General features: G+C 39.5%; 1 protein-coding gene across 3 annotated transcripts in view; it reads left to right on the top strand.

Moving 5' to 3' along the window:
- The window catches only part of CFAP20DC (CFAP20 domain containing), a 252,459-nt gene that overhangs the window by 225,121 nt on the left and 8,923 nt on the right, over positions 1-18,415 (top strand). For all 3 annotated transcript variants that reach the window (XM_024746270.1, XM_024746269.1, XM_024746268.1), the window contains one exon: positions 14,279-14,373. In XM_024746270.1, the coding sequence (XP_024602038.1) occupies positions 14,279-14,373 (95 nt within the window). The remainder of the gene's footprint in view (positions 1-14,278; positions 14,374-18,415) is intronic.

Here is an 18,415-nt window from a genome sequence, read left to right as displayed (position 1 = left end):
TGCTTGATTAGTTTTTTCTGTTTTGAGGAGATAAGTTGACTTCCTTGAGAATTTTCACCCCAAAAGTATTATCCCTCCAATGAAAGGTAAAGGATAAGTGAGTCACTGCTTAGTTTTCCATGACACTGAGACCTTTTATCTTCCAGCAACTAAAAAAAAAAGAAAAGAGACCCTTTGAAAAGCTGATTAAAACATAATATTAAACTTCTTTTCACACACTCCCATGAATACATCTAGAATGAGAAAAGGCTGTGTGTTCCCGCTGAGCTTTTAACCGGGCCTCCCCTCTATGGTAGAGCATCTTTCATCTTTCCCATTGTAACCATTCTTTGTCAAGTTATATCACTGAATTGTCAGACCTGACGTTGCAAATTTCAGTTCAGGAACCATTTTGTTTTAATAATCGGGCTTGTGTATGATGTGTTAAAAATAATAAGCCACCACCTATTTTTTTAGTCATATCTATAGCATTAGATAAGGCAGCTGTTGTTTATGCAAATGAAATCTTGACAATTTCCTGGAACTTTACCAACATTTATAAAGACCCAAAATGTTCTGCTTTCATCGCTGAAGTTGATATTTCCAATGGAGAAGGCTGCTAGGATCAGCTCAGATGGTGTGTGTTGGCATTAAGGAAGGCACCCCATTTTCCTCCCTCCTCCTCCATTGGTTGAGGGACCAGTCAATACTCCTGTTTCCAATAAGCACTTGTCATGTAAAGCACTTTTTTATAGATATTTTTAAGCCATGTTTAAGAAAAGTTTTCTTATAGATGCCATCAAATTGGAAGCCCTTGAAGAGCAAGAATCTGCCTTTTAAAAAGAAAGTAGTTTAAAAAAAAATTCAACCAGAGTGAGAAAAATTCAACGAGAAAAATAGATCTGAAAAACAGGTCTTACTCTTCCACCCTCAACTTCACATCCCTACTCCCAGGTTAACAGTTTCTTGTGCATCCTTCAGAAACTTTCTATGCACATACAAGAAAACGTGTTTTGTTTATGTATTTTTTCAACATAAATGAGGTGAGACTCTATGCTGTTCTACAACTTGATTTTGGGGTTTTTCCTGGATAGATTTTTGGACCTCTTGCTGAATTTGCACATGACGATCAACACATTCTTCATTAACTGCTGGATATTATTTCATTGTTTGGATGTACCATAATTTATTCAGTTAGTTCTCTGCTGACGGGCATTTCGGTGGTTTCCAGCTTTTTGTTACTGTGGACAATGCTGTAGTAAATATCCTTATGCACATATCTTTATGAGCTTGGGCAAGTATGTGTTTACAGTAAGTTTCTAACAATGAGATTACATGGTCAAAGGTAATTTTGATAGATATTACCAAATTGTTCACTAATTTACATTCCTGCAGCCCACACTGAGTATCATCAAACTTTAGAGCTTTTGCCAATTTGCTGTGTGTCAACAATATCTCATTATTTTAATTTGCATTTCTATAATTATATACACGGTCAAATATCTTCCCATATCTGGAGGAGGCAGGACGCATTTATATGTCTTTTCTTCTGACCTGCCTGTTCATATCTTTGGCTACTTTCCTGGGACCATATCTTGTATTTGTTGAGTACCTTCGTATATCTGATACACTGTTGGGCACATGGATACTCAAAAACTATTCGAATTTAACTTATATAATATATGGGACACACAGAAAGAATCTAAAATATTACTTGCTGGAGTGTAAGATCCTTGAGGTATACTGCCATCTGTAGAGACCTTCACTCTCACAGGATGACAAACACAAGATGTATTCTTAGGAGACTGCTGTATATTACAACCTTAATTTGATACAATGGGAGATGAATTTTTTCAAGGGGCAGGTTCTGTGTTCCTCATATGTATTTTCATACACATGTGGACTAAATTTCCAAAATAAAAATCATTATTTCTTGCCTAGATTATACAACAACAAACTCCTAACTGATTTTTGTGGCCCCTCTCTTATTCCCCACCCATCCATTCTCCACACAGATGCCACTTTGATGTTTCTAAAATGCAAATCCAAGATTCTTCTGGCTTAAAATCCTTCAATAGATCCACCGCGCCTTCAGAATAAAGTAGGAACTGCTTAGCTTGCCATATAAGACCACTGCCTTCTTCAGTAATTGTTAGTATGTCTTCATTCCACACATATATAAACACCCAGTGCCCATCACTTCACACTGCTAGAGGGACCTCAAGCTCTTTACATTTTTCTGCTGTGGTGCATGCTGTTTGTCCCTTTTAGAATATCCTTCTGTCTTTTCTCTGTCTTGTGGCCTCATTCTCATCCTTCAGGAGGAATCCTGTCATCACTTTTGCTAAACGTAAAAAGCCTTGCCACAGCCCTTCTCCTAACAGTAAAAGGTCCCCTGGGCTTACCTCTATTTAACAATACTTGCTTCACTCTCTTATAAGTGTTCATCTAACAGTCTGTCTCTAGGAGACTGAATTCCTCAAGGATAGGAATCATGTCTTACTCCTCAGTACACAGCACAAAGTCTGCAACACTGCAGGGGCTCAATAAACATATATTCAATGTAAAATTATAAAGCAGCTAAGCTGACAACAGTGTAGAGAAGCCTTTTTCCATGTTGTTTCAAGTAGATGGGATATTAGCTGTTCACATGTTATAGTCGGATTTGATGGCTGATGCCTGGATTTGTGCCTCCAGAGTTAAATTATCTGCTGTATCTAATGAGTCAATGTATGTAAAATAATCTCAAGGTGGTATGTCATTAATATTTTCTTAACCTAAGGGAAAATACTGCCAAACAGGAAAAATATTCAGTTCTGCAGACAATGTATAAAGAATATTTAGTAGAGTAAAAGAAGTTAATGATTTTTGTGATTTCTTTTAGCATTGAGCCCTTGGAGAGAGAAGTGTCCTCTCTGTTTTACGGGTTTACTTGCAAAGCCATGGGCAGGAGGGGTGATTTCGTAGAGGCCAGAAGAAAGAAAGAATATGATTTTCCTTTTGTATGACTGTTGGCTACGTGTCTCTAAATAAACGTGGATTTATGTGAGATAAAAACACAGTACTTGTTTACATAATGTGTTTCCCAACCTTTGCTACGGAAGAGACACGATCCTATTCCAGATGTCAGCATAACGTAGACATCCTCTGAGAGTACTTTTATGAAGGGAAAAGAAGAAATGTCTGAGAATAATTCTCATAACATTCTCAACTAGCGGCCTTTTCTGACTCCTCTTATTCCTCCCACTACTCTCAGAGCATGTTCTCCTGACCTCCTCTCTAGCAGGTCATCCTCAGAGAACTGATCCACGTTCCAGTCTTTTCACTCTCACCTGTATATCTTTCTCTTATAGCTCTGGCCTTCCTACAAGTATCCATTCATTCATTCAACAAACATTTACTGAGTATCTGTGTCAAGCCCAAGGTGAAGAAGACAGACATGATTGCCTGCCTTAGGGAACTTACAGTCTGGGCACAGCTCCTCTTAAGGAGGCCCTCTCTCTTTCTAGATTCTGGTCACTGTTCCTCCCTTGTCCCTTAAGGCTGAGGGTGGGGGGATGGCAAAATCCCTAGGATTCTATAATGTCCCGTGTGGTTCTCCTATACCCGTCCTTACCTTTGTAAGAAGCCCTTTCTTAAACCCTCCTCAAATCATCCTAATTGGAGTGTGCCAAGTGTTTTCTGCTGGAACATTGACTGATATTAAACTTGCAGTAGACTTAGAACTCAGGAAAGGCTTCTCTGAAGTAAAATCTGAGCTGAAAGATGGAGAAAGTAAACTAGGTGTCTTAGTCCATTTAGGATGCTATAACTGTATACCATAGACTAGGTGGGTTATGAATAACAGAAATTTATTTCTCACAGTTCTGGAGGCTGAGGTGTCCAAGATCAAAGTCCTGGCAGATTTGGTGTCTTGTGAGAGCCCTCTTCCTGGTTCATAGACAGCTATCGTCTCACTGTGATCTCATATGGGAGAAGAGGCAAGGGAGCTCTCTGGGGTCTCTTGTATAAAGGCACTAATCCCATTCATTAGATCTCCACCCTCATGACCTAAGCACCTCCCAAAGGCCCTGCCTCCAGACACCATCATATCGGGAGTTAGATTTCATCATACGAATTTACAGGGGAGGTGATATAAACATTCAGTCTATAGTATTAGGCCATTATGGGAAAACAGGCTAAGGATGTGGCTCTCCATCTGAAGCCTGGGGGTAGAGTGGCAGTGACAGTGAGGGAAAGGCACAAAACTGTGCTGTAAAGATGGTAAGGATCAAACTATGCAAAGCTTTAAGCCAATGCAGAATTTGGGATTTTGCCCTAAGAGCAAATTTTGAAAAGCTCACTCTGGATTCAAGGGAGTCCAGGTTGGCTGGGAGAAAAACAAGGGAGATATTCTAAAAGCATAGATTAGAATGGTGGCAAATGGGTATGGAGCAATGTCAGCATATTCAAGAGCTAAGACTGGGACCTGGTAATGGATCCTAAATATTTCTAACACATCTTCACACAGAGAAACAACCAAGACCTCAGGTTCTTCATGTGCTAAACCAAACTCCTATAACATCTCCCTAATTTCCCAGTTCATTCATTGGTACCAATACTGTTTTATTCCCAGAACCCAGACTTTAAGCTTCCCCATTCTCTCTTAAGACTGGCTTCTACCATGTGACAGGACATGTGGTCACCAGTGGCATCTGAGTTTCACTTCTTTTGGCTTCCATCTTCATTGTGGGACTATCTTTCTTCTTCAGATCCAGTTTCAGAAGTTGTAGGGAAGCACAGTGATTAGCCCAGATTAGGTCAGTTGTCTACCCACGGGCCAGTCAGCTGAGGCTCTGGGCTCATGTAGGAACATGATCATTCCCAGAGTCATGTGGTCAGAGGGAGCTGTTCCAAGGAGAAGGGAGAGGAAGGAGCTCTGGACAGACAGTTCCTTACCTCTCTCCTACTGCATCTTGGAGAGAGATTCGAATTGTTCCTTCAAAGCCCCAAGGGGTAACAGTAGGAGAAACAGGTGAGAATGAAAAGGAAATTTTTTTCCTCAACATGAGGAAAAACTTTCTAATAGTCAAAGCTATTGGAAGATGAAATATGGTCTTTGAAAGTAGTAAGTACACAGTCACTGATGGTAATCAAGTATGGACTAGGTAAACACCTGTTGGGAGTGTTGGAGAAGGCCTTCAGAACCAGAACACTGAGAATCTGGTTAGAGAGCTCCTGCAGGAAACGAACCAAAAGTAAACAGTAACATCTTAATACTTGCTCCAGTCCATACTAAGACACATGCAAAAGAGTTCCCAACATACTGTTTGTGTTTCCAACTTATTGCTTGAGCTTCCTGCTTCAAATGAGAGACGAATCCTATGAAGAAAAGCTATTGAGAGCTCTTATGTTTAAATTTCAAAAAAATAGAAACATACATTTTCTTAGTTTTTCATCCTAGTAAACATATTTCTGAACCAGCATGCTATTTTCTGAGGCAGAAAATTAAAATTTTTCTGTCTTGGCTATAAAGAGGCAAGTGTGTGTCCCCAGGTTGACCCCAAATTGTGTGTGTACCAAGCACATGATAAGAAGACAATAGCATGTTCCTAGCAGGTAGAGAAAGAATAAGATAGAGGCAAAATGCAAGAGTGGGTGGCAACAGCAGCATTATTTATTGTCATGGAAACATTCAACTCTGAGTGGCGCTCAGTATTCTGGACTAACAAAGAGACTCAACAGTCATGCATTCAGTAAATATTGAGGAAGTGCGTATTTCTGTGCCAGGCACTCTGCTAGGTGCTGGGTAGTCAAGTGGGGGAGACTTCGTTCACTGAACGATCAAACAAATGAGGATGTAATTATGAACTCAAATAAGAGCTCTTAAAGGGAAGATCGCAGTTGCTCTATTAGAAGAAGTAACAAAGGAACTCAGCTAGATTAGAGAGCGAGCGTCCAGGAGGACTTCTCAAGAGTGTGATGCTTGAGCCAATGTGAAGGTTGGATATGATTTTACCAGGATAAGGGGTGGGTGGGTAGGAGCAGGGGAGAAGAACATGGTCTAGACAAGGGGGCACAGCCTGGGCAAAAGTCCCATGATGGCAGGGAGCATGGCATATTTCCAGGAATCAAGAGAAGCCCAGTGTGGCTGGAGCATGGTGAGTGAGAGGGAGAACAATGCAAGATGAAGTCGGAAAAACACATAGAGACGAGGCTATGCAGAGCCTCCAAGGCCAAGGTAATAATTCTGGTCTTTCTCCCAAATACTGTAGCTTCCCAGTGATATTAAAGAGTTTGAAAAAGAGGTTGACATAATCAGATTAGCATTTTGGCCATAGTGTGAAGAACAGAGAAGTGAAGCCAGAATGAATGACTCTAAGGGGATCAATTCAGAGCTTTCACTGCAGATAACAGGAGGCAAGGTAGTTGCTTGGACTTTGGTGGTGGATGTAGAGATGGTGAGAAAGGTAAATTCATAAGGCATTTCAGAGGAAAATTGACAGGAATTCTCATAAGAGCCTTGAGAATGTTCCACTTCACAGTTCCTTCCTCTAAGACAGGGGTCATTCCCCTACAGCCACGGGCCAAATTCTGCCCATTGCAGAATTTTTTTTTTCTTTTGTAAATAAGATTTTATTGGAACACAGCCACGCCACTTGTTTACTTATCGTTTATGTCTGCCTTCACACTACAGCAGCAGAGCTGAATAGTTGCAGCAGAGGCCTGTGGCTTGTAAAGCCTAACATGTTTACTGTCTGGGCCTTTACAAAGAACCATGGGTTTTACACTACAAAAACACCTCCGTGATATTCCAAGATGCAGAAGTTCTTATTCAGGTTCCAGAAGTGCACGAATGGGCTTCAGATGATCTCCGACCTCCTAAAATTGAAAGAAAATTTGGTATTCTTGGTCATTTTTCTGGGAAAACAGTTTTCACCAGGTTTTAAAAAGAATCTGTGAATTCTCCCCGAAGTGAGCTATTTCCTAGTCCTCTCCCCAGTCTGTTCCCTGGCCCTAGAAGATGTTTAAAACCCAGACTGCTTTCAGTGAATAAGAAATTTACACTGGTACCAAATGATAAATATCAATAAGTATCGTATAGAAATTGCTGCAAGTTTCTAAATTCCTAATAGAAGATCTCCTGTGTAAGTATTTCACACTGGGCTAGCTCCTCTAACCCAGCCCTTATGATAGCAGGTAGCTCAGTGCTGTAAATGAGAGCTATGTAATAATTGTTGTCATGTTTTAGATTTCTCAAATAATTACTCACCCAAATAAATATTTAAATGTATACAAGATTGTAGGCAGTTTCCTTACAAGGGAATTCCTTTAGGGAACACACAAATAAGCTGATCAGCCCACAGCGGCCCATGTCGTTTTCTGTTAGCTAGAATGCTTCTTCCATCTGACGATGAGCTCTCTGATTCCCTAGGGTCTGACACACAGCAGTTCAGTAAATGATTACTGTATATGTAGACAGATGATCAAGCTAACTGTTGCTCTCATATCATGCATGTATTTGTATATATGTGTGTATGTGTGTGTACATATATGATGTATTTATAGGAAGCACGTTAATGAAATAAATGTGTGTAAAATTCTCTTGTAAGCAAAATCTTGTTTTTAAATGAAGGAACTGAAACCATAGTCTATCTTAAGTGAGAACATTATCCTCAGTTGTAAAAATATCTGAGTCAGCTCTGATTCAGTTGAAGCTCACTGCCTGCCTTCAAAACTCTTAACATGCAAGTTGAATGGAAAGAGCATGGTATTTGCGGGGGGCAGGATTTTAACGTTAGATGAATTTGTCCACTGTGGGGATTCACAAGATGGTATTTATCTTTCATCTACATTATATTTTTTATGTGGTATTTGAAGTGAACCCATTGTCTTGACTCTTAAATAAAACACACCTTCTGCTGACAGAGCTCAGCATGTATAGGTGTGCCTGCAAGTCCTTTCTCTTCAGTTCCAAGAGGAGGGGCAGGGGTGGGAGGCCTGCCTGGGTCCACGAGAGAAAGGAGGAGGAAGCAGCCCCTGAGCATGCTCGGAGAGCAAGCCTGACTGAACAGGATGCTTCTCCACCAGAGGAGCTGGAGGTTTTCATTACAGGTAGAGAGAAAAGCATTGTAGTCAGAGCTGAGGAAACCAAACAAAATAGAGTAACAAGTGCAAACGGCAGGGCAAATATGCAAATGGGAGAACGAAGAGCAAGAGCAGGTTCCAGAGCACAGGCAGCCGGGGTGAGAAGCAGGCCAAGGAAGTGGCTCACAGCTGAGCTAGGGCTTGACATGTGTGAGTGAGCCTGATCCCCCGTCCCTAGATGTTTGCGGCCTGGGAAGGCATGGGGGTCAAAACATGGCTTAGCATTAAATAGCACATGTAAAAATGTAAACATGTAAGGTACAGGTGCTAGACTATACATTTCTGGCTTATTAACAAGTCACAAAAAAAAACAGACCGCTCTTGAAAAAATGAAATTATTAAATATATATGAAGTAAAATAAAAACAAAACAAGAGAAAGAGGAATGTTATATGTTATCACTTATATGTGGAATCTAAAAAATAATACAAATAAATCTATATACAAAACAGAAACAGACTCACAGACACAGAAAACAAACTTACCAAAGGGGAGAGGTAAGGGGAGAGGGATAAATTAGAAGTATATGTATACAACCTACTATACATAAAATAAACATAAGGTCTTCCTGTATACCACAGGGAACTGTACATTCAGTATCTTGTAATAACCTATAATGGAAAACAATCTGAAAATATATATATATATATTATATATATAACTGAATCACTCTGCTGTACACCTGAAACTAACACAATATTATAAATCAAATATATTTCAATAAAAATAAAATAAATTTTAAAAATACTTAAAAACAATGTCACCAGGGTGGGAAAATGTTATAACCTGAAGTGTCTCAAGGTATGGTATGGTCTGTGGACTCATGATCCCAAAAGATGGAACAGTTCCAGATGCAAAAAGGTGGGCAGTCTACATATTCTACGCTCCTCTCAGGAGATTCACAGTCTGTTAAAGGCTCTCAAAGGTCTTGCAAGAAAACCTACTGGTTGACTTTGTTTAGCCAAATATCTTCCATATTTTACAGTTAACATGGAAACCCTTTATTTCAAAATATACTTTGTTAATGCTTACTTAATAAAAAGCCAAAACAAATGAGTTGTTTTGATTAAAGTTTCTTAATTGAATAAAATCTTCTAAATCTTAACATCATTTTTCAAGAGAATTCTGCAGTCATTTTTTTATATCTTTATTGGAGTATAATTGCTTTACAATGTTGTATTAGTTTCTGATGTACAACAAAGTGAATCAGCTATATGTATACATATATCCCCATATCCACTCCCTCTTGAGCCTCCCTCCCATCCTCCCTATCCCACCCCTCTAGGTGGTCACAAAGCACCGAGCTTATCTCCCTGTGCTATGCAGCAGCTTCCCACTAGCCATCCATTTTACATTTAGTAGTGTATATATGTCCATGCTCCTCTCTCACTTCGTCCCAGCTTCCCCTTCTCCACCCCATGTCCTCAAGTCCGTTCTCTACATCTGCATCTTTATTCCTGCCCTGCCATTAGGTTCATCAGTACTGGTTTTTTAGACCATGGAATATTAGCCATAAAAAAGAACGAAATTGAGTTATTTGTAATGAGGTGGATGGACCTAGAGTCTGTCATACAGAGTGAAGTAAGTCAGAAAGAGAAAAACAAATACTGTATGCTAACACACATATATGGAATCTGTAGTCATTTTTACAAGATAAAATTAGATGCACCTTACACCAGAGTAAACTCACAACATATACCGGAATAAACTCCAAATGGATCAGAAATCTAAATGTGAAAAATGAAACCATGCAAGTAACTGGAAGAAAAAAAGGGTGAATTTCTATAGAACCTGGTTGTAGGGAGGAACTTCCTAACTCTGATTTGAAATACAGAGGCAGGGACTTCCCCGGTGGCGCAGTGGTTAAGAATCCACCTGCCAATGCAGGGGACACGGGTTCGATCCCTGGTCCGGGAAGATCCTACGTGTCACAGAGCAGCTAAGCCCGTGTGCCACAACTACTGAGCCTGTACTCTAGAGCCCGCAAGCCACAACTACTGAGCCTGCGTGCCACAACTGCTGAAGCCCGCACACCTAGAGCCTGTGCTCAGCAAGAAGAAAAGCCACCACAATGAGAAGCCTGCACAACACAACAAAGGGTAGCCCCCACTCGCCGCAACTGGAGAAGAGCCTGCACACAGCAACAAAGACCCAAAAGTAAATAGATAAATAAATAAATTTATTTAAAAATATAAATAAATAAATACAGAGGCAATAAAAGAAAAGATTGATGCATATGACTACAGAAAAATTAAAAACCTGTTGCATGGCAAAAAATATCATAAGCAAACACAGATGACAAAATGAGGAAAAGAGACCAAAAAAAAAGACCTGATGGAGGAAGAGCAAAAGACATGAACAGACAGGAAAAAAAAGATATAGATATAAAATACACACATGCATACACATATATACACATATATATTAAATAGCCTTAAACATATGGAGAGTCAACTCTACTCATAATGTTCATGATGAGAAGAAATGCAAATAAATGGAAATCAAAACTACTTTAAGTTATCAGTTATTATCTCTTGGATTGGAAAGCATTAAAAACTTGACAACATAATACTGTGACATGTCTGTAGACAAACCAGCACTCTCAGACATTGCTGGTGGGAATGCTGATGGGTACAACCCTTGTGAAAACAATTTGTCAGTATCTAACAAAACCAAGTGTGCATTTACCTTTTATTCCAGGAATCCCACTTCCAAGAATTTATCTTGAAGGTATATCTCCACATATACAAAAATAGATATGCCCAAAGTTATTCATGGTAGCATTAATTGCAATAATCACAAAATATTTAAAACTTGCCCGAACATAGGACAATGGTGAAATAAATGTTTGCCACACTGCGGAGTACTATACAGCTGTAAAAAAAAAAAAAAAAAAGAATAAGGAAGCTCTCTATGAACCGGTATGAGTGATGTCCTGGATATATTTTAAGTTGAAAAAACAAAAGTGCAAAAGAGTAATTACAGTATACTACCTTTTACATTAGAAAGAAGAGGAATGAAAAAAATAGACGTGTATCTGTTGAATTTTTGCAAAAAGAAACAGAGGCACAAGAACTAATGAAATGAATTACCTCTGGAGGAGTGGGTGGAGATGGCGTTGAAATGATGAGGGGGTGGAAACAGACTGGAAGGGATGAAGGAAATCTAACTCTTACTGAATATGCTTTTCTGTGAAAGTCTGACTTTTGAACTGTTAATATTTTACCTACTCAAAACAACAAAAGTAATAAAAATCAAGAATGGGGAGAAAAACTTAATGCAAAAAGAAGCAAATGATGCTAACTATATTTCAAATTAAGAATATAACCTCACTGAAGAGGTAGGAAAATGAACTAGCCTAAGTAAATTTTGAACATGGTATTTTAACTAATGAAAAAAAGAACCGTAAACAGAGAATCCTAGAGAGTAGGTTTGGGGTGTTTTATTGGTTGTTTTGTTTTGTTTGCTTAGTTTTGTTTGACACCACTTTTGGCGTGTTCTGTACTTCAGAAAGTAAGTAAATATACTGAGGCTAATGGGAGCCAGGTTCCTCAGTGTCAGAAAGGAAAAAGGAAAGATGAAAATGACTCTGTGGTATTATATTAGTATTAGAGGAAGCAATATGACCTCATGGTTATAGACCAGGGGCCGACAAACATTTCTGTAAAAGGCCAGATCACAAATATTTATCTCTGTCATCATAGCACAAAAGCTGTCATAGACAATATGTGAAAAGGTGAACACGTGGCTGTATTCCAATAAAACTTTATTTATGGACACTGAAATGTGAATTATATATAACTTTCATGTGTCATGAAACATTGCTATTTTAATTGTTTTCAACCATTAAAATATATAAAAACGATTTTTGGTTTGCAGGCCTTACAAAAACAGGCAGTGGGCCAGACTTGGCCCATGGCCATAGTTTACCAACCCTTGATAGATAGATGATAGATAGATAGATAGATAGCAAATGTGATAAAATGTTTAAATTGGAGAATCTAGGTGAAGGATATATAGGAGTTCTTTGTACTCTTGAAACTTTTCTATAAATCTGAAATTACTTTAAAACAAACAAAAATCACAAAAAGAAAAACTCTGTACTTTCCATAGCTACTGCTGACAAGAAAAACATTAACCAAATCATTGGCCTAAGAAGTAATGTCTTGCCTTTTATAACATCTGCTTTTTCCTGCATGTCCATGGACCACGGTAGATGCTACTACTGCCATCGTTTGGAGTTTCTAATTTGTCGCTGGGGTGTCATCATATGATAACATTATTTTTCTCCTGTTCATCTTTGCTCTCCATCTCTCTTGCCGAGTAATGAAGCCACTGGGCTAGTAATTTGTATGTGACCTTGTAATTTTCTATAATGTAGGAATTTTTTGGTCTGCTATAATTAAATGGACTAAGTAAAAGGTGCTTAACAGAAAATGCCCCATTAGCTTGGAAGTCTGTGACAAATCCTTTCTGATGTCCTTGATGTGTTATTATGAAATTCAATTACACAGCAAGTTCACCTTGCTTATTTTACGAACCATAATCTAGTGATAGCTAAGGTGAGCAGTGAGTGAAAGTATCTTAAAATAATACAAATAGGAATTGGATAATTTTTACATTAAGATCCTTTTTATACAAGAAGAGTAAATGGCTTGCAAAGAAAACTTCTATTGTATAGACTTGAAATCATTCTACAATCCTTGGCTGGTTTAATTCCAGCAGAATCCACTTCCTACCTTGGTTTGTCATTGTGGATACAGCCATACTATGATCTTCACTGATAATGAAGATGATAGTGGTCATAGCTGACATTTTTTGACAGCAGCTCTGTACCCAGATCCATACCAAACGTTTCTCATCCATTTTTTTCATTTCATCTTAACGACAAAACTCTGGAGTAACTATTATTATCTCCTTTTTATACATAAGGCTTAGTGATGTTATAAGTGACTTGGCTAAGTTCTCACATTTCAGAAACATGGTGCCAGGATTGGCCTGGAGAGCCAGTGCTCTTAGTTACTGGTCGGGACTGTCTCCCATTGTAGATAAAGACAGCAGGAAATGCAGAAATTTAGAGAGAAATTTTTTGGTCATGAGGACATGTTCCTGTTGAGAAGAATAAGATCAATGACACAGGCTGCTTATATCAATGCAAGAAATATAATTCACTTTGGAAAATCCTTCACATTCCCCTTCCTGCTCTGTTCCCATGAAGAAGCTCAATAGCAAGTTTACAGATGAGAAAGGGTTGAAGTAGAACACACAGTGACTCATGCCTTCAGGATGTCACTGACTTATAGCACACCCACCCAGGTATCTGCTAGAGGGAGCAGAGAGACAGGAAAAGAATGGAAAGAGGGAAAGTAAAGAGACTGGGAATGAGGTTGGAAGTTGGAGGCAGAGGGACAGGGAATGTAGGAGGTGCTTTCTGAAGTGGCTTTGCCCCCATTCATACTGGGAGAACTGAAGTATCGAGCCACTCAAGGGCCCAAAGGCCCTCACTCTTCCTTCTTTTGTCCTCCCCTGCCCTAAAGCCCCAAGTGAATGCATACCAGCTCCCACCATCATGGCTGGTCCATGACAGCTCCAAGACTAACTTCTCTTTTGAATCACCAAATGGACTCTTGTCATCCATGACATGTAACTTTGTCAGGTTTTCTTATCCAAAGGTCCTAAGGAGCTTTGTCTCTGCTGCATTTCTTCTTAGTTGTTGAAATAATTTTCTTAGGTGAGAGGAGCTGTGCTATAGTTGACGATCAACAGTAATAAACTTTTGAGAGGAACAGTCATCATCATTTAGTTGGTGTATTTATTGAACAGCTAGTTAGTTAAGTAATCAACTATGTATTTACAGATTTATAAAACGGAATTAGGCGGACTCTCAACCACTGCGCCACCAGGGAAGCCCAGTAATAAACTTTTGAGAGGAACAGTCATCATCATTTAGTTGGTGTATTTATTGAACAGCTAGTTAGTTAAGTAATCAACTATGTATTTACAGATTTATAAAACGGAATATTAATTTCTGGACATCTTATTTTCTGAAATATGAAGAAGGGAAAAATGGTTTTTTGTGGAAGCCCCAGGGAGTTAAAAATCCAGGAGAAAGGTAAAATCTATATATGGAATTACAAACATGTGGTTCATTTATTTTCTTCTTTTCTTTTTAGGGACTGGTTAAATATGCTGAGCCCACCGATTGTTCCTCCCAGTCAACAGCCAGCAGAGCAGCATCAGGATTCTTCCGGAAGCTTGAGTGCTCAAGGTGGGAATATGAAAAACACCAAGCATAAAAAATAAAAATAATTAACTATATACAGAGAAAATCAGTCACTTTGAGATGCCACTGCTTTTTTTTAATGCTGATCACTTAGGCTCATACACCCAAAATGAGGTAATCTGTGCCTCATTTTATAGGATTATAGGTTCTTTGCAACTAAAAGGAATTTAAAAGAGAAATTGTCCTTGTTCTCCTGAAGGTTAATCCATGGGCAAAATATAGTTTAAGGCGTAAGAGCATGGCTTTGGTGTCAAATTGACCTTCATCTGAATTCCAACTCTAGCAATTACTGCTGTGTGACTTTTATGAATTTCAGTTTTGTAAAATAAGACTAATAATAGATGGTGCCCACCTGCAAATTTTTCATGAAGATTCAGTGAGGTATACTGTATATGAAATACTTGGGATAGCGCCTACCAAATACCAGTTGTTAGTGTTATTATAAAGCAGACCCAATGCTCCAGCATCACAGAGATCCATGTTTTCGTTAATACAGAGGTACAGCCGTTTCATTAAAGCAAAGGCTGGCACAGAGCTTTGATGGGTAGTATTAGTTATAGAAAAATTAGAAGGAAGCAGGGATGAAAATTTGCCTGGGGTTCTCTTTGTTGACGAGAGCCACAAAGATGACCATTTAGTTTCTGGCTGTGAGCAGGGAATGTAACTGTCAGGAGTGTGTAGAGGAGGGACATAAAAGAATCTTTGTCAGACACAGAGGGGTTGAGATGGGAAGGGTGAGGGGAGCTCTAAAATGCATAGCTAGAGTGACAGACAACCTCAGAGTGGGACTCCCTGAGATAGCTTTCCAAGTTGGATTATAAAGATGGAAGCTCTATATCTACGGTTTAAAAAAAAAGGGGGTGGGGGGGCTTCCCTGGTGGCGCAGTGGTTGAGAGTCCGCCTGCCGATGCAGGGGACACGGGTTCGTGCCCCGGTCCGGAAGGATCCCACATGCCGCGGAACGCCTTGGCCCGTGAGCCATGGCCGCTGAGCCTGCGCGTCCGGAGCCTGTGCTCCTCAACGGGAGAGGCCACAACAGTGAGAGGCCCGCGTACTGCAAAAAAAAAAAAGGAACTGAAACCAGTATAAATTACTCCAACAAAGGTGCCAGGGTTTTTTTTCCCTAATTGCCCCAGGGAGAAAGAGGAGCATCCCATTTTTCTTCAGGTATGGAGAGTTCAGAGTGAGAGCTCATATATCTAAGTTGTGCATTTTGGTTGCCCAAGGGATGGAGATGTTGCTGTGATTTACTATCTGAAATAGATGATGCCCCTCAAATTGAGACTTTTTAGGGGTGTACATTTATAATTGCTCATAATAGAAAAACAGAATCTTGCCTGTCAGGAGGAGACCTTGCTGTGAGGGAACAAGTAATATTTTAAGTATCCTAAATAAGCCGCAGGAGAGTGTAGTCTTTAAACAAAGGCACCCAAGATCTATAGTGGTGATGAGTGGCTGAAAGGATGTCTTAAAGTTGCCATTGCAAAGTGATGTTTTGACAGCAGGGGCTCAATTATGTTGAAGGTAAACAGAACTTGCATGGAGGACAAATTAACAAATTAAATTCCAAGAATTGTAGAAATGTTCTGGCCAATGTTAACCAGCTCTGGCACCCCTTCTCCCTGTCACCCTAGATTTCCATCTGGTATCCCTTTCCCTCTTCTGATAAACTTGGAGAGTTTGTAGTTAATGTAAACCAAAACCATCAAAAAGTAGTGTTTCCTATTTGCTTAATCTTTACATGTCATTGGCTTAGTTTTAGACAACGTAGCATACAGTTACCAATATACTGAGCTAGTGTTTCCATCTGTTCTTATAAAGTGTTTGTCAAAGAAAAATAATAGGCTCAAGCATCCAGTGTATACCATCAGAAGGAGAAGGGAGGCACAGTTGTGGGTAGTCTGGGGCTCTTCCTGGGTTTCTGTTGCACAATACCATTAACTCAGCCCCTGATATATGCCAGACGCTGTACTGTGCTCAGTGGTTACATTTAGTCCTCACAAGTAAGTCAGACAGAGAAAGACAAGTATCATGATATCACTTATATGTGGAATCTAAAATATGATAGAAATGAACTTTTATACAAAACAGAAACAGTCTCACAGACATAGAAAACAAACTTATGGCTACTTAAGGGGAAGGTTGGGCGGAGGGATAAATTAGGAGTTTGGGACTAGCAGATACACACTACTATATATAAAATAGATACACAACAAGGTCCTACTGTACAGCACAGGGAACTGTATTCACTATCTTGTAATAAACTATAATGGAAAGGATACGAAAAAGAATATATATACACACACACATAACTGAATCACTTTGCGGCACACCAGAAGCTAACACAACATTGTAAATCATTATGCTTCAATTTTTTAAAAAAAGAGAATGTAAAAAAGAAATTTAGTCCTCCCAGCAGCACCATGAGGAAGATACTAATTTTGTATATGCAGTTGTTATTTTTTACAGCTGAGGAAACTGAGGCAGCAACCTCGTGAATAATTTGCGTGAAGTTAGTCATTGGCAGAGCTGGGATTTAAACCCAAGCAGCCTGGCCCCAGAGCCCAACCACTGTTTTTATTTTTTAATTCTTTTGGCTTTGAACCAAGTAAATAAATTACCTAATAAAAAAAATACTATATATAAACCAGGAATTGAAAAATTACTTTTCTGTTGAGCGTTCCAATCGACAGGAAAACAAAACGTCTCAAGAGCTAAGTAGCTAAGTCCTTTCAGAAAAAAGAAAAGCAGACCTCTGGTCACCTGTTTCAGGCCTGGACCTGCCTCCCCCACCCCCAGGCTTGTCAGAAATGACTGTTGGCCACATTCCCTCCAGTGGGGTGAGTGGCTGAGGGGTGTAGTTGCCGTGTTGACCAGATCTAGGGCAAGGCCAAGGGAGTGAGGGGCTGAATGAAGGGCAAGATGACTAGAGTGCGGGACTGCCCAGCCTGGGTGGTCACTGTGCCCACCTTCTCCAAGGCCTCTCGAGACGACCTTATCTGAGTAGGTCAGGCTGTCTCACCTCACCTAGTGCCTTTTTGTCACAGCCTTTTCACAGTTCGTAACTCGTGATTCGTTTACTTGTTTATTGCCTTTTTTCCTAGGTAGCCTAAGAGTTTTTAAAAGCAGAGACTGTCAGTTTGCTCACTCCTAGATCCCTAGTACCCTGAAATTTCTGGCATATATTAGATAGGCTGGATTCTCATTAAAAGGAAGACAGGAAGGGAGAAAGGGAGGAAAAAGAGGGAGAGAAATGTTATTCAACTGGTCATTTCTTATAACAACCTTGGAAGGAAAAAAACAGGGTAATCCATTGAAATCTGACTTTCAGTTTTTCTCCCAATTCCAATTTTTTGGTATATTAGGCATATTTGTAAAATTCAACAATGAGAGTATTGAACTTAGACCGATACATTTTAGCAATTAAAACAGTTATAGGTCACCTTATGCGGTGATTCTTAAACTTTACTTATAAGCAATGAAAACTTTTCTGTCAAGTGAAATCTCATATGGAATCCCAATAAGTAAAGGAGTTAAAAGCAGAACTGCTCTGGGTGGAGTGGGAGTTATGGTCTCAGAACCCTGCTGTGGGGCCCTAACGAACCAGTTAAAAACACTAATGTAGTTCATCACCCTCAATTTGACCTTGCCCAAGGTCAAATGCTCAATCAGAGTTACGATTTGGATGCAGTCTTCCTCCACATCAGTGCCTTTCTGCAGAACCATTGCACTGGGATGTGAAGGTGGTTTTGAAGTCTCGTTCACAGGGAAAGAGGCTCTTCCATCTTCAGACTTCCAGGATAAACATAATAATAGCTAATGTTTATTTCATCTTCCAGTGACCCAGGCCTACACATGCACTTTAATTCTCAGAATAGCCTACTGAGACATAGGTACTATTATTACCCCCATTTTACACATGGACACTGGTACTTAGAGCAGGGAAGTGATACGATGAACCGCCACATCTCCACCAGAGATGGAGAGGCCGAGATGTATCCATGCAGCTAGAGGCATAACTGCATTC

The sequence above is a fragment of the Neophocaena asiaeorientalis genome, unplaced genomic scaffold (assembly GCF_003031525.2).
Source record: "Neophocaena asiaeorientalis asiaeorientalis breed wild unplaced genomic scaffold, Neophocaena_asiaeorientalis_V1.1 scaffold251, whole genome shotgun sequence".
In the NCBI taxonomy this organism is placed as follows: domain Eukaryota; kingdom Metazoa; phylum Chordata; class Mammalia; order Artiodactyla; family Phocoenidae; genus Neophocaena; species Neophocaena asiaeorientalis.
Note: the sequence above shows the minus strand (reverse complement) of the source record. Positions and strands in the feature narration are given on the sequence as shown.